The 25,841-nt window shown below is 39.5% G+C and overlaps 2 protein-coding genes across 3 annotated transcripts in view; one reads left to right on the forward strand and one right to left on the reverse strand.

Annotated features, from left to right (window-relative positions):
- Positions 1–1,587: 1,587 nt before the first annotated feature.
- Positions 1,588–23,437, reverse strand: ANKMY2 (ankyrin repeat and MYND domain containing 2). The gene is made up of 10 exons (XM_027684871.1): positions 23,251–23,437; positions 20,012–20,076; positions 13,438–13,576; positions 11,524–11,622; positions 9,344–9,504; positions 8,261–8,475; positions 6,979–7,114; positions 5,094–5,222; positions 4,545–4,686; positions 1,588–2,326 (listed from the first exon to the last, which is right to left on the reverse strand). The coding sequence occupies exons 1-10, from the start codon at positions 23,315–23,317 to the stop codon at positions 2,103–2,105; spliced, it is 1,377 nt and encodes a 458-aa protein (XP_027540672.1). The 5' UTR covers positions 23,318–23,437; the 3' UTR covers positions 1,588–2,102.
- Positions 23,438–23,658: 221 nt separating this feature from the next.
- Positions 23,659–25,841, forward strand: part of BZW2 (basic leucine zipper and W2 domains 2) — a 54,462-nt gene continuing 52,279 nt past the window's right edge. The window contains exon 1 of one of the 2 annotated variants that reach the window (XM_027684873.1): positions 23,659–23,791. The gene's annotated coding sequence lies outside the window, so the exon portion shown is untranslated. Of the gene's footprint in view, positions 23,792–24,276; positions 24,363–25,841 lie in introns of those variants that run through there. The other variant, XM_027684872.1, reaches the window with a different exon arrangement.

Genomic DNA, 25,841 nt, shown 5'->3' on the forward strand with positions numbered 1-25,841 from the left:
GCCTCAAATGCTATGTGTGGAACAGGGAACCAGGAGCACTTCTGCATTCCCAGACCCAAGAGTGGATGGTGACTACAGCATGAGTCCAGATCTAAGTTCCAGGCAGGCATCTCTTACTTGCCAATTGTCATGAACTTAAACTTGCACACTCAAGCTATGGGAGGCCTCTGAATGTCACATGAGAATGTCACCGTGTCCCAATAGGTGTTACAGACCCAGTAAACAGAACTGTCACATAGCCCCCTTCTTTTAAAAAATTTCCCTTTATTCTTCACAATCTACTAATCCTTGAAATTAAAACACAGGTACATTCCCTGCACAGGTGCATTTATGTATCCTCACTCATACAGTTTTCAGAATATTAAACAAAAACTTTCAACATATTAAATAGTAAAAAAATTAATAGCTTTTTCCCTCTGTTTTGAGGATGGTCCTTACTCCTCCAATTAGAAGAATATTGCCATGTTCAAAACGCCAGTTATTCAGCCAACAATAAGACAGTCTCCAATTTTGCCATCCTTATGCAGCAAGTGATATTTTCAGTTGTGACATTCCCACTGATTTCATGAGACATGGTAATAAACCTGAGTGAAAAGCATAGTTAAGGGAAGCTATTTTCTAGATCTGGTATTTAGCTGAAAGCCAAAGTGAAATCCCAGCTGTATCAATGCATACATGAATGTTCCCATCTGGGGAGGAACGCCAGAGTGACTGGGAGAGATTCAAATCCTGGAGAGACTTATACGGAGCCTAAAGATGACAAATATTCACAGACTTTCCTGTTATTTCCCCATTTTATACCATGTTTAATGTACCCCCACATATATTTCTATGTTAATCCCCTTGGTTTGTACTATTCAGGGCATGTCTGTACTTGCCATCACGTTTTCCCGCCAAAAGTTGTTTACCACCCTGTCCTCCCCTGGTTTCCTGCTCATCCCACTGGGATTGGCTGATAAGTGCCACAGTGCGGAGTGAGCCCCCATTGGCCCTGGTTACCGAACGCCTCCCAGGTTCCTCCCTCCTTTTCCCTGTTCCCCAATCCTGTTTCATCCTGAGATGTCAATCCCATGCTCTGCCCTAGTTATCGGACCTCCCCTTACCCAAACCCTACATAAGTCCTTGTTCTTCTTCAATAAAGTGGCCATTGCACCCTGACCTTCTACCGTGTCAGAACCCTCTGTGCAGTGTCGCATCCCTATTCCCTTCCCCTTTGGGCCATGGCACCCATCTGTGACCAGGTTCAACATGAAAAATATTAAGCATTTTTTACATTTATGAAATGATTCATTAAGAATTCATAAGCAACATCTGTGTACTCTAAGGTATCTTTACCTGAAAATTGATTTAGAAACCATTAATCTCGTCAGTCAAAATACTTTGAGTCATTCTGGTCTTCCCTTCATTAGACTTTGGAATATTTCTGACCAAACCAATAGTGAAATAACACTGTTGAAACTCAAATTTCACCATCAGCTTGAGACACCTGAAACAGCAGTTTCATTTACTAAAATTGCCACAAAATAGACACTATTATTGTGCTCTCACTAGCCAAAAATATTTACAGTAATGCCATGAAAAGTTGAGAGTTCAGACGAGTATCTTCAGAAGCTTAACTGCTACTGAATGCCTTCAGATTAAGCTTCATAAAGTGGAGAAAAAAGGCAATTTAACAGTTGGCTTCCCAGTGCTTTTAACTACAGATCTATGTACTTGCAGGAAAAAAATATTTAAATTACAATTAAAATAAATTTTAGGTTCTGAAAACATGAATAATCCAAATCAAATGATTTTCATTTTTCACTAAGTGGTTCATTAACAGGAGATACTCATAGAATTTCACTAGGCTTACTGCTGGTATACATACAGATGGATCTATGCCACTCTAGTTTTTAGCAGATAATAAATACCTATTTTGACAATTTACAACAGAATCTGGAGTATTTATAGACAAAGTAGCCAGTATTTCATCTCATGATGAACAGAGACATTCTCTCTTTCAAAGGAAGTCTTGCATAAGCCATGATCTAAGAACTCAGACATGGTCAGCATAAAAAATGTTTAGTACCCTTGAGAATCCTCGGTCCCTTCCTACCCTCTTCTTACTCCTCAGAATCTTGAATTTTCTGAAGATTAATGTCAGCTAAGCCAGTCTCACTTTCCAGTGGACTTTCAGGGTGCAGGGCGAGTGCCTCCATCTCTTTGGTAATTTCAGATTCTTCTGTTCGGTCAGTAGGATTATTTGGATCAACTTCTTTTGTAGGATCTGGACCAGGATCTGACTGTTGTTCACTTGTAGAACTACTCTCTACTAGTTGCATTTCATCTAAGCAAAAGAGAAATCACACAATTAATAAACACTGAACTCATTTGCAAGCAAACATTTTTATTACTGAAGAACAATAAACACTAGGAAACTTTGCATCAATTACAAATTTAACCAAATTTAACCAAACTTCATGGAAAACAGACCCAAAACACTAAAGTTCTGCTTAAGTTTGTATAAGGTTACCCTAAGTAACTCTACCTAAAGCTCTCATTAATTTCTCTTCAATTTTGTCACACTTCTTTTTAATATACAGAAGAGCAGAGTAGGACATTACATTTATTTTGACTTCCAATTCAAACGTACTTTATTGACACTATTCTTACTGTTAGCTTTTCAAAGAATGGCTGCAGGCTGGTTAAACACAGAGTGCAGGTGGGTTTGGTTTTTAAATAAAAAAGGCATGTATGTGACTACTAGGAAGCATTTTTGCATATAACAGACTGAAGAAATGATCTGTTAATAAACCGTTGACCACAATGAACTTTAGTTGAAGTGAGTCATCCTAGAATTTAGAATTTGCATGGGATGGAATCAGCTATTGCACCTTTACTTTTCAAGCAATGTTTTTGGAGAAAAACAATTGTTAAATAACTTTTTGCCCCAATTCTGCTAAGTAGGGCTTGTGTGCTAGCAATTCTGAAAAGTACAAGGGGAAAGCCTAATTGGGACTGGGAGTAGTTAAATCTTGGTTTCTTGTTCTTTGTTATGATTGATAGTCAGCCAAAAATTCTGTCACAGCTAGCCACAATCCTGCCACAAGACCATGGCAAAGCCCTGCCAAGGCCTTACATGGCTGTGGAACTAACGGCCTTAAGCACAGGCTGAAGCGTGGACTTCCTTAACACTCACCCTTGCACAGTGGAAACTCTTAAACTCTTGGGTTTGCTTATAGTTGCAGCTGTGGCATTTATTTTTTTTTTAATTCTTAGTTTCTTCATGTACAGTATTTGTAGGGGGTATTGCTACCTTTCTGAAATAAAACTGTTGTTGATATGAAGTGCTCTGAGACACCACCATTTATGAGGTGACCTGAAGCTCAAATGAATTCAGTTGTTTGCTCATAACGCATTATCTGATAAGGTCTACAGTGTGCTGGCCATGCACCTGAAAAAGTTAATGAAGATTACCATGTAGATAGTGCAGTAGCAACATATCAGAAAATGTTACCTTCCATTTATTGGAAGGGAGGGAGAAAAGCCACCCACCAAGATCCTGTCTTTCCCTCTGAAGGGGACAGCACCTGGCCACCAACTCCTTCAGTAAATATGAACCTGCACGTGTGTGTTTGTCACCAGTGTGAGGCATCACTGCTCACAGCTCATTATGTTTTGCTGTACTGGTATGCAATATAATCAGGGATTTCGAGTATCCTTGCCTCCAGCTTCTACAGTCATCCTGATCCCATGCAACAGCAGCTCTTGTTATAACAGGATCATCACAGGAAGCTGTTGAAAACTGCAATTATTACTAATTTATTAGTAATTGATATCCTACTACAGTTTTTTGAGTACAGCTGAAATAAATACTACATTGTAAGACAAATGTGATTTGTCCAGGGCACTTCTACAATCCCTAAAAAAAGGAAAGGAAAATCCAATAAGTTGTAAAAGAGAAGAACTGATTTTTCCTATTATTTCACTTAGAGAAACATTGCATCAGAGTTAAGGGAGGTGGCAATACAATGTTTTTCCTGTTATTAATTATTTGCTTCTTGAAGGGAAAAAACCACCATGAACAGTTTAAAGACTAATGCTTGCTTACTTCACATTCCAAGTACACAACACAACTCGATACTGTGATTATGAAGAGCAAGTATTATGGGAGAATTAACATTACATTAACCTTTAAAATGGGAAGGAGCAGGCTGCTTGCTTATTATCCAACTTGTCCTAACACCTCCAACAACATATAGAGCAGCATGAAACTTCTGCATGAGCTTGACTAAACACCTGGATTTTGAAACAGTGCAGTGTAATTCAGAATGCTTTAGTTGCAGAATCCTGTGTAACTGTAGCATTAAAAAATAGGTTTAGAATGTACACAGTATATTTCTAAATTGAAGACTTGAATCCCAAAAAATGCAGGCTTGCCGTTATGTTACATCAAAGATTTTTCTTCCAAACTCAGTTGTTACACTTTTAAGACCTGTTCAACTGCTCTTTGTCATGCAAATTAAGGCACAATTAGTTTCCGCAAGCAAACTACAGATTCTAACCTTTCTTTTGCTTCTTTTCCTGTTTCCTTTTCTCTTTGGCAGCTTCTAGTTCTTGTTTCTCATGAATTTCCTTCAGGGTCTTGCAGACCTTTTTGTGCGTAAACCAGTGTATTTTCTGGCAGTTCTGGTCACAGTACATCACCTGAAAGTTACCAGAGTTATCAATTAATTTTCATGTACTAAGAAAATATACAATATTCTTGCATTTCTTAGTGCACCAAGTTAAATCTCTCTATGTATAGCACTTATGGGTATTTTTAAGCAAATTGTAAGGTCACATGGAGTGATTCTAACCTATTTAAGAATCTATAAAGAACAGTTTGTTTTATTAACTCTAAACATACAGAAATTTTACTCTTTCTTCATTCTTAAGCATACACACTTGGAAATCCAAGTACTCCTCGTGAATTTCAAGTATCTTTCCCAGGAGTAGATGGCTTGAACATTTTCAGTGCAGACACATATGCCATTCCTCCTAAGTCTACACAGTAAATAGGGAACCATTCAAAATTCTTAGCACATCAATGGCACTATTTTTTTGATTCTTACCATTTTACATACTGAACATCTTTTGTCTGCTCCCTTTCCCCCACAAGTTGTACAGAATTCAGCATCCACAAAACCCACTTGGCCAGTTATCGCTTGTGTAAGTACAGAAAAAGCTGTAGGGTCAGAACCCTGAAAGACAAGAGGTGGTAAAGAGATTAAAAATGAGCACTGTTGCAAAGAGGGACACGCACGGCAAAAGCAAAATGATTGCACAAGCTTCTGTCTCACTGAAGCTGCTGCAGCAGTAAGAACATAAAACTCCATCACAGAACTTCAACTAACATGCACAACTTAACGTTTGTATCATTAGATAAACTTCTGTATATGAAGTTAACTTAAGCCCTCAGCTTCTGTAGAATTTACTCTGTAACTTATAAATGATACTATTAATGAACTCAGTGTTCTTTACACACTGTCACTCATTTGTAGATCCTATGAAGCAGATTTTTGCAGATCAGTCTGTGCTGGCACATACAAAGATGTTTCACTTGTCACTGATACACTGTTGTGCTCAGTGCACTCAGATGCTACAGATCAAATGGTCAGAACTTGAAATGTTCAAAACAATTATTTGCATATTACTGTTTAGATGTTATTTGCAATTCTTCACATGCAATGCAAGCAGTAAGATTTAGTATATTTTATTGGTAACCATAAATTAAGACTATTCTTTTGGACAATAATGTAAACATTAGAGAAAAAAAAAGCCAAGTTTCTCCAGCTCTAAGTAAATCCTTAAACCGTTAGACTACCATGGAATATGCACAATCATAACTCCTGAGACACCCAGACTGAGTCCAATGTGCACTGATAAAGGTCAAAGGCTTCCCCACAAATAAAAATTATAGCGTCTCCTCCTTTCCAGTTTTACATAATGGACAGAAATCCAATGGAATAAATGATCATTTTTTTAAAGGCAGAAAAGACTGCAAGCTCTCCTAAGAAAAAAGGGATAGGAAGGAAAATGTTTACTCTAAAGCAAGTCGTAATGCATCACGATGGCTTATGTTTTCACACTGTGTTCCTGGCTTAGACAAACAGTAGAGATTGCACTAAACCTCAGGACCTTTTAGCAGACCTGAAGCCACTTAAGATGGAGGCTATTTTTAATTCACTCAGCATAATCCAAACATGTCGCAAAATTGTTCCACTTCCCCAGCATTTGTGGATACAACATCTCGCTCTCAGAGACCAGAAACATGCTTGAAGAAAAGAACAGTAACTCTTGAAAAATTTATTACAAAGTAATAAATAGTACTATAATGAAGTGTGTTAGCAAGGGCATATGAGGAAAGCTGAAGTTAAGATTTTTTTACTTGTAATTTTGATTTCCTAATTTAGATATACATGTTGCTGTACATTGCATCATCCTGCCTCTCTCTGTGATAAAAGGAGACTCACAGAATGGTTTTTTCTTTTTCTACCATCATGTATTACCAACTTTTCGTGTACAATGGAACTAATGAATGCATTAAATCTAGGAAACTATTCAATCTTAAACTGAATTGAGACAATGTGAAAAAGATTGCAAGATAAGCTTCATTTATGTCTGAATCTACAATTCCTAAAAGCAAACTGGCAGAGAAAAACTGAACAGATGTCCCAGGAAAGGAAAAAAAAAGCTCTGAGACAAGAAACAAATTGCTTCAGTTTTCTTTAAAAGCTGAGGTGTTTAAGTATTCATTATGGGCACATACCAGTTGAAGTATTTTAGAGCATTTTCCTGCAATATGTAAATCAAACTCCAGTTACCAACAAAGTTCAGGGACATCAAAAACCTGTGCTTAACATAACACATTGCAGAAGCTGAGAACAGAAAGATGGCTCAAACTGAATTTACTATGCAAGTTGCTTAGAAAGCATTTTCTTGATAGGAAAAACTTACTATTTCAACAGGAGCAATACTTCTCACAAGCTGCTGGAGCAATGTAGCTTCACAGTAAGGAAACTTTCGGATACTTTCTCGAATTAGCTTCTCTTGATACACAGGGAAACCATCTTTATCTCTCCCTTTTAAGAGACTAAATTTTTAAAAACCCAAGTAAAACAAGAAATCACATAGTAAATATTCAAGAAAAAACACACAGCATGCTGTACTCTGCCCTCTTTCAAATTATACAGAAGAACTATAATTCAAAATTAATTGGCACCTTCATACATAGAGGCGTTCAATGCAAATGAAATTATTTTTATTCTAATGCACAGTCATTATGAAATACACAATTAATAAATGTATGCTCTGCAACCACAACTTAGTAATTCAACCACACAGAGAAAAATAGTCATCTACAAGTAGACTAGGATCTACAACTACTAAAATATCAAAATGCTTTGTGGTGTTTAAAAATAAGCATCGTAAGAATAAACACTGACAAATACACTACTTTAAAATGCAAAGTCTGCCTTACTTATGTTTAATAACATGTTATAGTCCTAAACACCTCTGTATTTATCTGGTTTGCTCCTACTTTTTTATATGGATCACTAATAAACTATTTGATTTCACTACATGAAAGCTGACTTCTTAATTTATATTCAGTATCACACAGGATTTCAGTAAAAATCCACAGAAGTCTATGGGGAATGTGATCCTTCTAAAAGCTGGGTCACTTACTTTGATATTTAAGATCAGGCAGCTAGTTTTGTAACTGAGTAGATTCTGAAGATCTGTCTAAGTGATTTAAGAGTCCAAGTCTCTGGATCGAGTCTGTGGGATTTGCAGTTCTCCACTGCTTAAGTGTTTTTGAAAAAAATCTCACCCTGTATGACTGCTGGAGAGCAAGATGGCACAAGAAATGTTTCCAGATGATCCATATCAGACATTGAGAAATTCTATTTTCAAGCCTATCACTCCCCTTTTTCTCCATCACATGTTGCTGCCTGCTGCTTCATAGTGTGTATGGGAATGCCAAGCTCTAACCAGTTCCAGCAGAGAGCTGAAACTCTAGGAATGTTTCCTTTCTACCCACAAAAGGACAGTGTCACTTCAGACAGAAAAAAGGGAGTCAGTGCCACCCTGAAGTAAATGAAGCTGGGATTATTTCAAAATTTATTTGGCATAGCCTTTATCCAAGAGAATCCAATCTATTATTGCAGCTGTCTTTTTTCTGGTGTCGGTAAAGCTGGTGTGCATATGTGCCTCCAGACCTCTCTGTAGAAATACACACCTTTTAATAAATCCATCTAGTTTATCCTCTCGCTCTTTTAAAAATGTAATACATTTCTGGAAGATGCAACTGATGTAGTGCATTTTCATAGCAAGTACTTCATTCATATCTTTCTGCTTCATACATTTCTCACAAATGAGATCCAGAACCCTGTAACATTTCTGCAGTGCTTCTACTTCGGCCAACAGAGGGTTCTCTTTTACCAGCAACACAATCTAGGAGAGAGATTGAAGAAAATGTAATCCGGTTAGGAATGAATATTTTTAAACTTGTGCATTAGCATTAAAGCTTATACAGCTCACTGTAGCTAAATTTCAGTGGAGTTTCTAATATCCCTCTACTTCCTTCTTAGGCAGGCTTCCCTTTCTTTTTTCAGTCATTGTTTAGTATTATTATTCAGCATACTGTAATTCACAGGAGGAAACGAGAGGAAACTGTATGCTCCACTCACTAAATGAGATGCCTATCTGTATGTACCACGGACACCTGGTTGAAAACTATTGACAAATTCCAGACTTTGAATGGCAAGCCCTAGGAACTTTGTATTTGAATTTAGGTGTATTCATTTCTCTAAACTACACTGGAGGAGTAAACCAAAAAACATTATTTTCAGCAAATGCCCTGCAAAGTAAAAATAAATGTTCTCTTGCACATACTTTCAGAAACAGCAGCAGTGGTAAGATGTTACTATGGCAAACCAGTGATGAAGGTAGGAAAATACATGCTGAGAAAAGCATTGCGAGAACAATGAGATTTTGCTAAGACAGGATATTGTTCTATATTTTCACTTCAAGTGGGGCTAGGAAAAAAAGCCAAAAAAGAAAGCTATTTATGGTTATTGATGTAAGAAACTCTCCACTTAAAGGTGTTAATTCAAGATTCTCATGTATACAAACACTGAAATAGCCTAATTTTTTAATCACATCTAAACGTTGAACCTGATTCTTCCTCATTTTCAGAAGCATGTGAATTACTGGATAATGCTTTTGATCTCAGATGGACTATCAGAATAGCTGAATGCTTCCTAACACAAAGAAACAGCTCCCATGCCAACAAACGCATACAATTTACATATTACTCCACCTTAACAGGATGCATGTTGGTAGTAGTAATAATTTTATGCAGAGGGCCAGCTAATTTTACTGGCAGTTTTGGTTCTTTATCTAAGCCTTGTGGTTTAGTATAGTAGTCCAGCCTTTCACGTGGAAAGAAGTTGTTGATGACGGTCACACAGTCATGTTGACCTAAAGGCACACAAGAAAAAAAATCACCAGTGAAATAATAACCAAAAAAATACTTAAATCCAAATCTGATAGAAGCAATATAAGTGAGAATTACCCACAAAGGAGCTTTGCATGATATACTTTGCACTGAAAACAGGCAACTCTTGTCATGACTTTGTGTGTAGATTTAATGTTCAGTAAGTCTAACCTACTGACTCCCAGCAGGGAGTGCCCTCATGAAAATTCATTTTGAAAACTCTATCTCCTTCCTGCATCCTCTTTACCTGGTAAGCCAAAAATTAAGAGAACAGGTATTTCTCCCCCAAGTTATACTATACCAGTAGTCTCATACTGGTGTTAAAATTTTTCAAGAGAAGTTCTTCCACTTTGTACTTTTAAAAATTAATGACATTTCCATTGAGACTTGTAAGTTTTCAGACCTGAAACAGATAGTAGTGTATTAATCTAAAGTGGGAGAAGTTATAAGAACAAAACATGCTTAAAATTTACCAAAACTAAAAGGACTGTGACAAAAGTAACAAGATGAGAAAGGTTACACCCTCTTGTTTTCTACTTCTGACAATATGATGGATTACTTGGCTACAGGGAAAGTAAAACTTATCTTAGTTCAGGACTGCATTCTTTAAATTGACTGATTTGTCTTGGCACTAATCCTATAATCAGTACAAGACACAGCCAACCAAATTCCAGCATTTAAATCCTCCACTGTTTTAGAAGAGACAGTTCTGAGCTAATAGAGCACAGTGTAAGACAAATGGCAGGGGAAGAAGTACCCTCACTTCTCACACACAGACAGATGAATTAGTGTTGATTGGGCAGAGAATAAAAACCCTGAAAATATTTATTCTACCTTGGTGACATGATGAGATTTTAAACAAGAACTCTCCAAAATTATGTTGGAGATAATATTCCCCACTCACTAATAACTCTATACAGCATCACATTGGAAAAGACTCTCCAAATCCGAAGTAAAATTAATAGAAGTAAACTTCTCTGACACATTAAGTGAATAGTTAAGGTTTTGTTGCTCAAACCTCAAGTGAGCAACCCCACCCTTTTCCTTTTTTAAAAGAACAGAATTAGATAAGATGGAAATTGAAATTTAGCACTAAATCACTACTCAAGGAAGTAAATCTAAATAGCAAGATAGGCTTTTGAATCCAGAACAGCTAATGGACTAGCAAGGTTCTAAAGCATTTAAACACCATGAGAAGGTTGTGTTTGAAAGAGAATATAGGTCCTCGTTTTTGGGAAGGTCACCTGGACAGCAATAGCTGTATCACTAAAATGACTCCACTTTGCCTAGTAATATTTTATCAATTTTCCTTGCTAGAAGTAGAAAAAGAGTGGAACATTAATCCAGGAATCTCCTAGTACTGTCAAGGCGGGTAAAAAAAGTAAAAAGGATTTATAAAAACAAGAAAAAAAAGACAAGAAAAAGAAACATAACAACAGAAAAAAAAGCCTGTTGCATCTTTTGTTGGGGATAACACTGTATATTGGAATGGGAAATCTTTTATCTTGTTCTAGTGAAGTTCAGGTCAATAAGCAGTGACTACCTCAGAACAGGTTCCAAGACCTCTCCCAGATGCCAAGGGAGAAGGGCAGGTAGTGGCTTCCTGCCAGCACACAGCATGCTAGTGGCAAAGCTCAGATGAGAGTTCCTAAGGTCATTCTTTCCCACAAAGTAAGGTCCAATTAGGCACTTTGTATAGCACTTCAGACACCTCCAATGTTACCAGCTTCCTCTTACTATTTCCAAAGTGGCAACACTGCAAAAACTTATACACTCAAACAGCAGCATCTGTTCTCACAGGTAAGATCATCTGTGTTTTTATGAAACCAAGCATGGGAATAGAACACAAATTGACTCTTACAGGATGAGATGTGGAAAAAAAGGTCAACAACTGTGTCAGTTCAGAACAGGTCATTAAATAATGTTTCTTCAACAAAAAGCATCAGAATCTAACATTTTACTTCTTTAGGAATTTAGGAAATGATAACAGATTTTCACCTTACCCACAAAAGCAGCCATCTGAGCTGCTGTCCTTCCCACAGAGTTGACAACATCAGTTTCTGCTCCAGCCTCTAACATCATCCAGGTGATTTCTTTATTTCCTGAATTTGCAGGGTAGATATGGGGAATGAGTGACAACAAATCAGAACTTGTAATTCTTTATGCTTTAGAAAAACATGGACTGAGTTTCTTAAAGACCAGCATAACAGTGAGGGAAATGAATGTTCTTAATGTCGTTATTTTAAGACTGGATTAAGAGAAAGGCACGGTGCTTATTTATGGTTGCAGAGGGTATACCTCTGCCCTCTGTAATGCACATTCACCTCCCCATGCAGCTTATGGAACTCATATGCAGGTAGCTACACTAGAGCTTGGTCCCTCTGGACAGCAGTATAGAAGCAAATTCTGCTAATCTAGTTTGACAGTTCAACTACATTTGCTATTCTAAGAAGAAAAACAAATTCAGGATTATGATGTAGCAGAAGCACAGAGAAGAGAACAGATTGTTCCTTTCTCCACAGTGGGAACTGGATGTTCAGACTGGGCTAAATACCAAGTAAAATGAAGCTAAAATTTGATGGGAAGATTGGATGACTTAATTGGTGCCCTTCAGAGGCTAATAAGGACACTTGCCACCACTCCTGTTGGTTCTGCTTTCAAAGGTATTCTTACTGTATCAGTTTTAATGCAGATGTTAAGTACAGAAAAGTGAATATAAAAAGGGGGTGGTGGATAAAAATGAACGTTTCTGGTTTAAAAACAAAGTCATTGCGTCAGTAGTGCTCATGTACCTTGTGTACTCACAGACAACAGACCTTAAAGTCAACATACAGAAGTGTTCACACCCAGAATGACAGGTTAAAAGCTTAGCTGTGAGAAAATGGTTAAAAGTCCAGCATCTTCCATAAAGCCGCAGTCATCTAACAACCTCCAACCTCATCTGTCTTCTGCAGCTCTGATATTGCTCAATGCCACAGAACACTGAAATTTCCCAAATCTTTTTACCAAAGTTTCAGCAGAAAAGCAATCTGATGATCCACTTAGGGTTCAGATAAACACATAAGCCTTTCTTTCTTTTATACTTAAGATAGAAGAAAGCAGTTTAAACTCTACCTTCTAAGAAATCTTACTTCCTTAGAATCCCCTTTTTGGGAAGAGATAAGTGGCCTAGTAAAGAAGATACTTAAAATAACCTAATATTCCCAAATCTAATCTTTTCCCCAGAAGGAACAATGTTTTAATGTACTGTCTTTTTCTCACTCAAGGAAATAAGTGTTCATCAGGGAAAAGGGAGGAAAGCTGCAAACCACCACTTGAGACAGGAGAAGATATGTACAGCTATAAGCACTCTCATGAGAAGAAAAAATAATGCAAGAGGAGAGGGAAAACTAATGTGGGAAAAAATGTTATTGAAACTTACTAAATACATTTTTAAAAGCCCACAAGATAATTGCAAAAATAAGGTAGGAGAAAGACAAAATTTGAAAAATACTGGATTGATTTGAGAAGTCTCAAATATTACTGAAAGCTATGGATTTGTAGTGCTAATAAGGCAGTCTGGTGCAGCAGCTTTTCAATGTAACACAGTGTAAGTAAACCAAATTTATCCCACTGCACAAGAAGACTGTCACAGAAAACTGAATTTTGAGATCTATATAAACAGGACAAAGTAAAGATAGACTGAATGCCTCAAAATGCAGAAAAGCATCAACTTTTATATGAGTCTGAACAGTAGCTCTCCTGTTCCACAGTCCTCATGATTCTACTGGTCCTGACATATTGCCATGGTTCACATAAGTAACAGTAAACCTGAATAATAAAAGCATATCAATATTTCCCTTTAGATTATTAATTTATGGCAAACTGTACCCATCGATGTCATAAAAATCAGTGACCCAAGTTTAGTAAGAAGTTACCTGAAAGTCCAGCGAACATCAGGGCAGTGTATCCATGCTCATGTTCATTGCAGTTCACATCAGCTCCGTGTCGCAAGAGCAACCTGCACATGTCCACCTTCCCCTTGTAGGCTGCGTGCATCAGAGGGGTCATGCCATGCTGGCAAAGCAAAGTGGAAGCAAGTAACACATAAAGAAGAATGTTACATCTCTTGATCTTCATACCATTGATAATTTTTACTTGTACAGGCATGTTCAGTATAACTAATAAAGCCTCACATAATATTTAAGTCACAAAAACACTCAAAAAATCTTCATAAAAATATATGGTTAGCAGATTTTCCACTTCCAAGTCACTTTCCTGATTATGCTGTGCTATAGATTTGAAAACAGATCAGTGCTGAATAAATGAAAACCATTTACTGCCAATTTCTCATTGACCTTTTGTCTAAGACATTAGTGTTAAAGACAACTAATGCTTCTGCTAGCAGAAAAAGCTTGTTTTAGAAAATGTGTTAGGTTCAGACATGATTTCTTTCTTCCTCTGCTGCTGCTTATATGATAAGCAAGAAGAAAATTAGGAATAGGCTGTTGTTGTTTTAAACATTACAAAGATCTGCAGTTTCTGAAACCCATCTTGCTCATCTTTAGTCAGGATTACTGGTAATAGTGCTATCCTCCTCTCTCCCACTTCTCCACCCTTTTGGTATTGTGTGCACAATCAGCCAGAGCTCTGAAAGCCCTTGTGCAGATACACAGCTCTCACTAGACTTTTACAACCACAGCCTCAAACCTTGCTGTTGATCAACTGCCCTGGTACAAAAACAGACTTACTTCAGCAGGGCAGGCACTGAGGTTTTATTGGAGTTGTGCTGGTGTAATTATAAATGTAAACCTGGGCAAACCTCCAGGGAAATTTTCAGAACTAGGGTGAACTGTGAGTGCAGGCTCTCTCCCTCTCCAAGGGCAGGGAGAAGCACATTCCTGTTTGAGAAAATTGCATGACATTCCATTTTTAGAATTTAATACACTTTTTCCAATATGCTGTTTATTTTCACATAACATTGAGTCAGGATTCATGTTATCAGCCAAGACACACTAATTGCCCAAGAACACTCCAAAACTGAATATATGGGAGTGTGCTTTAGTTTGTTCCTGAAGGAAATCAGAACGGTATTTTGTTCCTTTTTTGCCAGTCAAGGCTGTGTACATGAATGCATACATGTACACCATTACTGCAGCTCTGTAAATGCGTGGTAATGTGATACTTACTCTGAAATAATGTAATTGTCAGTTTGAGCCTTAATATATTCCTTGTTTCAATTTACGATAGCATAAAACTCAACTGAGTTTACTTTATCAGTATCATTTTCAAAAAATTTCTAAAGGTGATAGAAATTGGGAAAGTTATAACAATTTTGAAGTATTATATTTTCATTATTCTCCATCCTAACTGAAAACAGTAAAAAGTGATTACTTGATGTTTCATATTCTAGCAACCCAAATATTTTGATAAACTGCAACATAAACTGCCACTAAAGAAACCAAAGACCTGAAGAGATCGCTTCACGAACATGAAAAAAATTGGTTTTGCTAGGTTTCACTTGGGATGCCACAAATGTTCAGTAAAGACTTTTTGTCCCAATATATAAAATATATTACATTCATTATGTTACGTCAACAGCAATTTTTAGGGGCCAATCCCATAAAAATGGGAGTCACAGCACAGATTCGCCTCCTTTAGCAGCACAGAAAGGCACTGCTGTAAGGGGATACGAGCACAATATGGTTTTCAATGGGAGAAGGAATGTTTAGAAAACAATTACTTAAGTTTGGTTATATCTCGAATGCCAGTTGTTTCAATTAAGATCTGAAGATTATAGGACAAAGGAAGGAATTGGGTTTGTTTTTGATCATCCCCTCCTCCCAGAAAACTTTTTTTATAATCCTTTGATTCAATTTTGAAAGTGTCAGGCTGTGGTGTGGATCAAAAAAAACATATCAAGTAGAAAATATGTGGACAGTTAATAGAAAATTGGATTTAAAGTCACATTAATATCAGCTTTGCACATTCACAGCAAACAAAATAAGGTCAGGCTAGACACATGCTTATCTGAAAAAGCTCAGTGTCCTGTATTATATCCCTACACAGAAACTGAAATGACTGCAAATATTTTTCTCATCCTGAATGTCAAAGACAGGTCCAGCAACAATATGTTTTCTCACAGATGACATTGAGATTGTCAATACAACATACTTACAAGACAAAACCAGCAGATGGTTTATTAAGCATAGAAATGAAACTAATTATTTATTGTTCCCCTATGGAACATGAGATGAAACTACTATGTAACATTTTTCTGACCAAAAATCTGGCCTTTTAACCTCATTTCCTAGGACAAGAAGGAATCCTTCCCAGTTTCTAGTTTGTTTTGCAGGGATATTACATGGTAACGTCTCCAGTCTTCTGCAGGGCTTACGATTTGGAAGGCAGTCAACAGTCACACACACAAATAATTTTAGCTACAGCTAACTGTGAGCTAATTAGAATATGAAATATTCTGTTCAGTGTCGATAATAGCTTTAGTTATTCTCCTTTATAGTCATTTTGCTCAACTGTTGGCTTCACATCTGTAATGCATTTGATTCCTCTGATGATCTTTCAGTTCACCTCAAAGTGATGAAAAGCTAAAATCTACATCAGTCACCAACGTGAACTGAAACCAGATAATTCTTAATAGCTGTTGAATTTTCTTTGGTTTGCATATTTTGAAGTAGTATGTAAAAACCACCAAAAGACAAAACTCTCCTCAACAAAGGCCCAGGATCTGGGCATTTTCTGCCAGCATAGGATGTTCATGCTGGAATAGCAAGATAGATTAACTGAAGAACCCTCTGCTGAACATAATCAGTACAAGTAAAGCTACACACATCTCAGGCACTAATAAGCAGGCTGCTGCTGTAATTCCCGGGAAGTGTTCGGTTCTGTAATTAGCATATAGAAGGGGACTATTTCTAAAAGATGTATTACAGAACTGAACAGCCGAATTACCAAACTAGAGGCAAAAAGTAAAGCTGCTAATGCCAGATGATAGTTCCGTATATAAGAAGATTATGAATGACCTTATAACTATTTTAAAACAGAAAAATTGTGAAGCCTTTTCAGGTCAAGTCTCTCTGCTTGATCTGCAGAAAATAGGGCACTGTAGTACTACAGTGCTCCTTTGCAGCCTTGACTACCAACATGACCAGAGGAATTTCATGGCTAGAAAGCCCATGTGCTTCCTCTAGCCTGCCCTTCTGCATGTAATAATCTGAAATATCTTGGCCACACACTGCAAATGGATGGAGTTAAGCGCCAACGTGAAATCACAACACTATTTACAAGCTCTGCCCTCTCAGGGGAAACAAAAGTTCTGAACACTTTCTTCCACACTAAGTTTCCAAATTAGCAACTACTCCATGTAAAAGAGGACAATAAAATGACTAAGTGGTGTGCATTTAAATTAAATATATTGGTATTTATTTTGCATTCATTTCTATAGGCCTAATGTTTTAGGACACCTGAGCTTAAATGTCCCTGAAGTTTTAAAGCTGCCAAGCTGTTAACGACTAGTTTTGTGAAACAGCTACTCTATTTCTTTGCTTTCATAAAGACAGTGATTAAGCCTAAATACATTTCCCTTCTTCATCTACCTAAATCCAGAAAGAAACAACAACAGAAAAAATTATTTAGTCAGAAAGGGTGCTAAGAAAAAACAGGACTGTATCTGATGGATATCTCCAGCCTTCAGGAAGATGGGCATCTGTGAAACTCAATTGAATAAATGATCTTATTCTGCGTTCAAGTGACTTACTGCTGCCAGCAGAGCTCTGCAGATAGCAGGAGGTGAAGGGTGAATGAGTCTTGGCACAAGGAAAAGCAAGTAGACTTGGAGGAACTTTTTATTTTTAAATACACATACCAAGAGCGGAAGCAATGCTGAAATACTGCGTCCAGCTCATGTCTACATTTTTGAAGTAAGAAGCTGAAACAACTGGAAAGGATTTGGAAAAGAACCACAATTATAGCTCAATTGCTGCAGAAACATAACTTTAGGCAAGATACTGAAAAGGTCAATGCGTCTGGAAGATGTTAAAATGTGTCTTGGTACTTGTCTAAAGGTACATAGAGAAAAGACAGCTGATTGTCAGTAGTTTTTAATCTAGAAGAAAGCAGATCCAAGCAGTTAGAATATACAGTCAAACCAAAAATGAAAGGAACAGCTTATGTGTATTTTTTTTTAACAGTAGGAAGTGCAATATGTAACAGCCTGTTTCTGGATGTGCTGTGAATTCCTGAGCCTGTGGAAATTATTAAATTGTGATTGCATGCTTGCTGTACCACAACTAGAAGAGAGAATTACATTAAAGCTGTGCTCATTCTGTGGATTCTCTCACTTACAAAGGACTTTAAGGATGGAAATGAGTTTCCAACTGAATTGTGCTCCCATTTCAATACCTAAGCATTCCATGTTCAGGGCTGTGTAAATATAAATATAAATAATGTAAATGTAAATGTGTAAATGTAAATATAAATAATAACATGAATTTCAGGATAAACAACTAAGGCCACGGAGAACAAAAGTAAGACCTGATGCATTGAGAGGAGTCTCCAGTTGTGGTGATGTTGAATAACAGATGAAGGTAATGCTTAACTGGGATTTCACACACTTTGGTAGAGATATTTGAATAACACATTGGAGCAAAAATGGCTTATAATAGAAAAATTCTAAAAGTTGAGGTAAGATGACTGATGGATTTAAGAATCATAAACAAATCTGAACTCTTTCCTGTTCAACATGCATGATTACATACCACTCTTGGGAATAAAAATGAGATGGCAGGAAGTCCATTGCATAAACTTTCAAAGCGTTATGTGCCTTGTATTTAGTCAGATGTGAGCATTAGGCAAGTATTGTTAATACTATTTCTTCTTTAACAACAGCTCTGAGCATAACTCAGTTATGGTTTCTATTAATAAACCATATCCTCTTGACAGTAATCCTGTATGGTGCACTAATACTGCATCAAGGGTGCAGTCAGCAATTCACTACAGGAAAATCTTATCATAAAACACACTTGCAAACATATTGTATCTGGGGTTCCTGAAGTTCACAGTAAAGCTTAGTGTGACGAGTTTGTCAGAAGCTTATTGGAATTCATGTAGTGGTAATTAAGGTTTAAATATTTAACTGTTATTTAAGAGCATTCAGAAAATGGATCTGTTGGCAGCACAAAAAAGGCTAACAACATTCCATGAAGATATCTGGTAGATGAAGGGGCAATTTTCCTCCATTCAGAATTCATGGGACCACATTTACAATACCCTGTCCAATTCTGGGTCTACCAGTGCAACAAAGACATGTATAAACAGCAGTAAATTCAACAGAGTACCACCAACACATGGCAGGAACTCAAGCACTTGTGTGGTGCAGAGAGGCTGAAGGAGCTGGGTTTACTCAGCCTGGAGAAGAGATGGCTTTGGTGGAGCCCAAGAGCAGCCTGCCAGAGCCAGCAGGGAGGTCATTGAGAAGACAAACCCTTCTGTTATGGTGGCAGGAGGGCAAGAGACACTGAGCCTAAGCTGAAGTTCTCACATAAGGGAAACACATTTTCACCAGAAGTACAATAAGGCAGTGGAACAAATTGCCCAGAAATACTGTGCAGTCTCCATCCTTGGAGGTTTACAAGGCCAGACAGGACAAAGTTCAGAGCAACCTCATCTGACCTCGGAGCTGAAGCTGCTCTGAGCCAGAGGTTGAACTAGACACCTTCTGACCTCCCTTCTATAGCATGAATGTTCCAGTGATCCTATGAAATTATAAAATTGGGAAAAAAAAACACAAATTGACACTTAAATTAAGAAATTACACATGGATTAACCTGCATGCTGGGGAAATACAGTTTTGCTTGCATGTTACACTTCTTATTAGTGCTGCACACTTCAGAAAAACATTGTAAAAAGAAAAAGAGGAAACATGAACATCCCACAAGGCTCCTTTCTCCACGACCTTACTCTCATCATCAGGAAACACTTAAGTGTTTTATCTTCTACATGTCCATCACATCTGCCTCTGAAAAGACTGTGTTTTTCACTTTTGATCTAGCTATTCACCCTCCCGGTATGTTTATGGTTTAGCAAAGACGGGGTTTTGGGTGATGAGATCAAGTACAAGAAGGGGGCAGGTATTCTTTATCCCCACTGTCTGCTGCAGAGGAACTACAGTTTGGTGGAGGTGACAAGAAGCCAGGGAGCACTCCCATGTTCTTGCTGCAGTATTTATCTTACCTTACAGACACCAAAGTTCATGCTGGAAATTGAGAGAAAATACAAACAGTGTAGTAGTTTAAGTAACATTAATCTTTAAACTTTCTTAAAAAAAAAAACCAGTAAGAACTCCTCAAAGGGTTATTATTCAGCTGCAGTCTGGTAATATCTTCAGAACAACTCTGACTTCTACGAGTCTGTACAGCAATGATATTTAATAGGAAGGCCTTCAGACCTAGTATTTTCCTTGCTAAACTCAGCATAATGCTTGTAGTTTTGCTGTACCTCATCCAAGCAATTGACACGGACATTCTTGCTGCCCAGTAGTCTTCCAGCCTCATCGGTGTTTCCTTGAATTTAAAGACAGAGGTAGAAAGGGGAGTGAGAAACAGAATAAACTGAGAATCAAGAGGAAAATTATCATTTCCATTCCTCATTAGAATCAAAATCTTTGCAGATTAACCACGTGGGATGTGGATCAACCACCAGTAAATCAACTGCACTTAGTGAAGAGGCTTAGGAATAAACAGTTTTCTGTTCTGGAAGTTAAAAGGCAAGAAGTCACAACATTAAGTAGCAGTCAGAGAGCATGCACTAGAAGTAAACATCCATTTTTTGTGAAGTAACTGATCTACACACACACAAGAACAGGACACTAATACATCTCTTCATAAACAGCACCAGAATAATTCTGAATGAGTACAATGATGCTGAGCATTTTAACACACTTTGAACTTTGACTTCTTCTGGAGCATCTTATGCCTGAAAGACTTATCTAAGTTCTCACAAAAGGGAATTATCTCATTTATAAGACTTTCTGGTCCGAATGAAACATGCTTCATCATTTACTCACATCATCTTCTCTGTTTAAATTTGAAATTTGCAACATACCACTTCCCAGGTCCACAAAAGTGGAAGGAATTTGCTTTTGGTAATAGAGAATAGAGGTGGAAAGGACAAGGGCAAAAGTAGCTTGATCACTGACATTTCTAAAAATTGCCAAATACATAAATAGACTGAAGTCTGGAAAAAAACATGCAAGGAAAAACAGGTCATAATTTTGTATTTTCAATTTGCTACCAGAATCTTTTCGGTTAAGCCACAGATCTATGAACCTGATTTAAAGCCCACTGAAGGACAATTCACTTAATATCAATGCAGCTTCTACAAGCATTCAAACAAATAGAAATGAAAGAACATTCAAAGACTCTGAGTTTGGGGAGTTAAATCTATTGTAAATTACCAGAAACTTCTGATCACTGAATCAATCACAAGCACAACTCTTTCAGCAGTGATGTGCTTAATAAAAATAAGCATTGCACCCCTCATTTTAATGACAGGATTCATGCTTATCTTCACTATATCACAAGGAGGTGCTCTTCCAGCAAATTTTCAGCAAAGCAGCTCTTGCAACTTCAGTTTTGGCCAAAAACCCCATTACAAATACTACAAATAATTTTTTTCACCAAGCTTTTGGTGTGGTTTAACTATACTACAGGTTTCTTTCTTCCTTTATTGTTAATTTAGGGGAAAAAAATAATCACCTGAGTCATCTCACACACTTGATAAAGACCCAGTCAGGGAACTGTCAACCAGCCTACTCCCCCAGACATATATATTCTAAACATTGGGAAGCTTCTTAAGACCTGGAGAAATTTTCAGAAAAACATCCCAGCAAAAGAACCAACATCAGTAAGAGCAAGTCTTAAAGGGGTGATCTTCAAGTAAATTTCAATATAAGCAAAGCAAAGTTGCATTTACAAGTTCAGAGTTCTCAAACACTGAAGGATTTCCAAACATGACACTGAACTGCTGGAAGCCAGACTTCTAGAATTGTGTAGAGCTACGAGTTGGAGCCAGGCTGCTCATGGTGGTACATGGTAGGAGGCCAACAGACAACAGGCAGAAGTTGACAGAAAAGGAAGCTTAAGACTGGATACATGCAAAAACATTTTCACTACAAGCCCAGTAAAGCAGAACAGGTTGTCCAGAGACACTGTGCAGTCTCCATCCTTGGAATTTTTCAAGGCCTGATAGGATAAAGCCCTGAGCAATCTCATTTGACCTCACTGTTAATGTGTTTTGAGCAGGAGGTTGGCCTAGAGACTCCTGAGGTTCCTTCCAACCTGATTCATCCTGTGACTGTAATCATAAGCAATCAGGTAAGTTAGATAGAAGTGCCTGCAAGACAAAAGCCTGAAACTCTAATTAAAGTGTCTGATTAAAATCAGACTGATTTTGATTCACAATAAATTCATTCCTGGCTGTCCTATGCCTAGGTCTCTGACACAGAGCAACATATTAATATAGCTAAGAGTGAAGACCCAAAACTACAAATAAAACTTCTTAAGGGTTCAATTTGACTGAAAACTACATATAGAAATGCATGGGACACATCAAGTGTTTTTAGCTTACCTCTGACTAATGATCACCAGTCATGATTTTCAAAATGCCATTTGGAGTATAACTATTTAGACAGGGCTGTGGAATTCATGTTGCAGCACCAGAAAACCCAAGTGTTACAGCAAGCATGACAGAAAGCCCCCCAACAATAAGCATGTGTGCCACATAGTGCAGTGAAACCACAACACTTGTGTGAAATGCAAACCCAAAGAATCACAGAATGGGTCAGGTTGGATGGGATCACAGCAGGTCATCTGGTCCAACCTCCCTGCTCAAGCAGGGTCATCTTAGAGCACATTGCACAGGATTGTATCCAGATGATTCTTGAATATCTCCAGGAAGGGAGACTCCACAACCACACTGGGCAACCTGTTCCAGTGCTCGGTCACCTGCACAGTAAAGAAGTTCTTCCTCATGTTCAGGTGAAACTTCCTGTGCATCAGTTTCTGCCTGTTACCTTTTGTCCTATTCTGGGCACCACTGAGAAGAGCCTGGCCCCAACCTCTTGACACCTTCCCTTCAGATACTTTAGACATTGATGGGGTCCCCTCTCCTCTCTCTAAGAGAACAGTAATAAAATAGCATAAGGGATAAGAGGTGCACAACACCCTGGACAAGTTGAGTTCTGTTAATCTAAGAACTACCTGTCTGCAAGGACATCCACACATCGGGAAAACTGTACAGTGGGCCAGAGGAACGGATTACTCCCAAGAAAAGTTTTTGTTTGTTTTTAACAGAGCACATTAACACCAATCATTAGGCAAATGTCAACAGACATTACTAATAAGACGTAAGCTTTCTTTGGCAGAGTTAGACCCGCCCAGCTGAGCTTCCCCAGCCCCACTGCAGCGCACCGCGCCCCCACTGCATTCCCTGGGTGACACGGGCCTGCCTGAGAGGGAAGTGGACCAAGGGAACAATCCTCTTCCAGGCAGGGAGAGGGGTGGCGGGGTCCGAAGGCGGGAAGGCAGGCGGGGCCCGGAGCGCGCAGAGGCCCGGGCCGGAGCGGGGGCAGCGCGGCCGGTAACGGGGCCTCACGCGAGAGCCTCCCGGGGCACGGCCGGCGGGGCCAGCGGAGCTGCGGCCTAGGGCCGAGAGTGGCGAGGGCCGGGCGGGCTCACCTGTGGCGATCACTGCCAGCAAGTCCTTCTCCTCCGGGCTCAGGTCGCCCTTCCTGGGGGGAGCCATCGCGCACGGCAAGGCGGGACGGGCCAGGACGGTGCCGGCAACGCCTCCCGCGCCCCCGCCCGCAGCACCGCCCCCTCCCCGCGCCTCGCGGCGCCTTCCGCCCGCAGCCCCGCCCAGCCGGGGCCGGCCCCGGGGCGAACCATTCCCGCCTGGGTATGGGGGGCACTGCGTGCAGACCGCTCCCTTCCGCCGGCCGCCCGTCTCGGCGTTGCCGCTGAGAAGGACCACTCCGCTCTTTTCTCTCATTTTCAACTTGAGAAACGCGTTCTGGTTTTCTTTCGTCTCCCTTTTTTGGCTTCCGCGCGTCCTCCTCTCCGTTCCTCCCCCCCGGGGAGGTGCCGGGAGTGGTGCGGGCGGGCGGAGGCGCCCGTGTGTCAATGTGTCCGTCCTTCACTCCTCCATTGTCTGTCGCCGTAGCTGCCGCTGCCGCGCCCGCTCGCCCTCCCCGCCCCGGACCGCGCAACCACCCGACAGGTGCGGCCGGGAGGGGAGAGCGCCAGGCGGGGGCCGCGCCGGAGCCCCGCGGCGGCGCTGCCCGGGCGGCTGCGGCTGCGGTGGGGCAGCTCCGGGCGGACGGGCGGGCGCGGCGGCCATGGCGGGGCAGGGCGGGCGGCGGCACAGCCCCGGTGCCGGGGCAGGTCCGCGAGTCTGGAAACGCCGCCGTCCGCGGGTGTGCGGGGCCCCCGCACGGGCGGCGCCGGGTCCGCTGCGAGAGGGCGGCGGTGCGCGGTCTGGTGCCCACCGGCTCTTCCCTCCGTGATCCTGCTTTTCTGCCTTTTTATGGCATCGGATTGTGGGGTAGTGGTTGTTTTTTTCCCAGGCAGGAAAAGCGGTTTGTTCGGCTAAAGCGGCCGAGTGGAGCCGTGGCTCTGCCGCGGCATCGTGTCTCCGGGAGGAAGCGGGCGTTGATGGATCGGGAAGGGAAGTAACGAGCTCGGGGTGTTCAGAGCGGTGCCTTTTGTTGGCGCCTTTCTAAAATTAAACTGTCGGTGGAAAAATGATCTTTGTTACGGATCCAACTTTCCACTCCTCCAGCTGAAGCTCGGTAGGCACTAGGACGATCCTGCAGATCTCCAAAGGGCAGAGGCTGAGGTTTAACATCCTTGGTTTCTGCCTGTTTTTGTACCAGAGGGAAAAGCTGGACCCTGATACTTTTTACCCTCCTTTGCCCTACTCTTCAATGTATATTTTTTTATATCCTTTCTTTTAAAGAACCCATTTTTTTCCTGTAACTAATTTTTGAAGGCATAGCTTTATCAGCAAGCTGATTTTTTTTCTTTCCTTAGTACTTGCAGGTCATCTCATGGTTACTTAGGTATTGGAATTTCTCTCTCAAATACTAATCTTGCTCTGTATTTTGACATCTGTTAATGGCTTGACTGACTTTCAGAAATTGTGAAGTCCCATTGTTTGCTTCCTGGTTCAGGGAAGAGCATGCTCTCTGAGTATAGTGGATCTTCATAACTATTTGGGTACAAAACCAAAATGTGATACACTTCTATTTTAACAAAACAGCAAAATTATGTTTTCATGATTTTAAAAATCGTGGAAATACAGGAGCATACCACCATCTAGTTTTACTTACATCAACAAGTGTAAATCACATAGATTGCTTTGGAGTTCATATTATAACAGATTCCCTTGAGGGTTTTTTTTGTGCCAAAACAAAAATGCCTTGAAGGAAATACCCTCAAAGCATTGCCTCAAAGTGCTTTTAATATTCTGATCCAGAAAAATATCCCTATGTGGTGCTAACAAAATTCTGTCACTGGCTCAACATGAAGGCTGAAATTAGGATTTAAGTGCTCTTTTGTTGGTTCACAGCAGGGTGTGACTTTTACCTGCTGTGAACAAATTTTGTGATATTACAGTGCACTGATAATGTCTGTGATACTATTAAATAAGAAATGCCTTCAAACTTCCTTTCATATTCCAGAAAAAAATCCCCAAAATGCGTTGGGTATTCAATATACAAAAGTATGCATATTATATTCCCTTTTTTTGAATATGAAAATGCCAGTACTGTCATTGACCCTAGCTTGCAGAGTGAACAGGCAAACAGTTTTTCCTTGGCGGCATCACTGGAGCTCACTTGGTGAGTAAGGCTACAGGAGTGCTTCATCTGCAAGGGTAATAAAATAACACTAGTTAAAAATGTTGCTTGCTCTTACCTGTGGAAGGACTGTATGACCTTCAATCCTGTAATATGCAGGCATTTCACAGTCTTCAGTTCATCCTTGTGAGATTGTGATGAGGTAATAAAGTGGTGTTGCCTCCATTTTGTGAACATAATCGGAAGCATGAAGGCAACAAGTGATTTTTTTTCAAGGCAGTGTAGGGAGTGAGTGTCAGGGCAGGCAACTGGAACATGAAAATGTAAGTTCTGTACCGTTGTGTCTTGTCCCTTAATGCATTTTCTTTTATCTGCTGCATCTGTTTGTTTTACATATTTAAGTTGTGGGTATTACTGTTTGGTAATTAATCATTTACGTTTTGGGTATTACAGAGGGAGAAGGAAATGTTA

The sequence above is a fragment of the Neopelma chrysocephalum genome, unplaced genomic scaffold (assembly GCF_003984885.1).
Source record: "Neopelma chrysocephalum unplaced genomic scaffold, ASM398488v2 Primary Assembly neopelma1_67, whole genome shotgun sequence".
Lineage (NCBI taxonomy): Eukaryota > Metazoa > Chordata > Aves > Passeriformes > Pipridae > Neopelma > Neopelma chrysocephalum.

Excerpts from the sequence above, each read along its gene's own strand:
- ANKMY2 (XM_027684871.1), bottom strand. The coding sequence starts at position 23,317 with ATGGCTCCCCCCAGGAAGGGCGACCTGAGCCCGGAGGAGAAGGACTTG. Across the intron at positions 13,577-20,011 it reads GTGTCAATTGCTTGGATGAG|CATGGCATGACCCCTCTGAT; the intron begins GTACAGCAAAAC and ends TTGCTTTGCCAG. Across the intron at positions 8,476-9,343 it reads CCAACATGCATCCTGTTAAG|ATTGTGTTGCTGGTAAAAGA; the intron begins GTGGAGTAATAT and ends TCTCTCTCCTAG.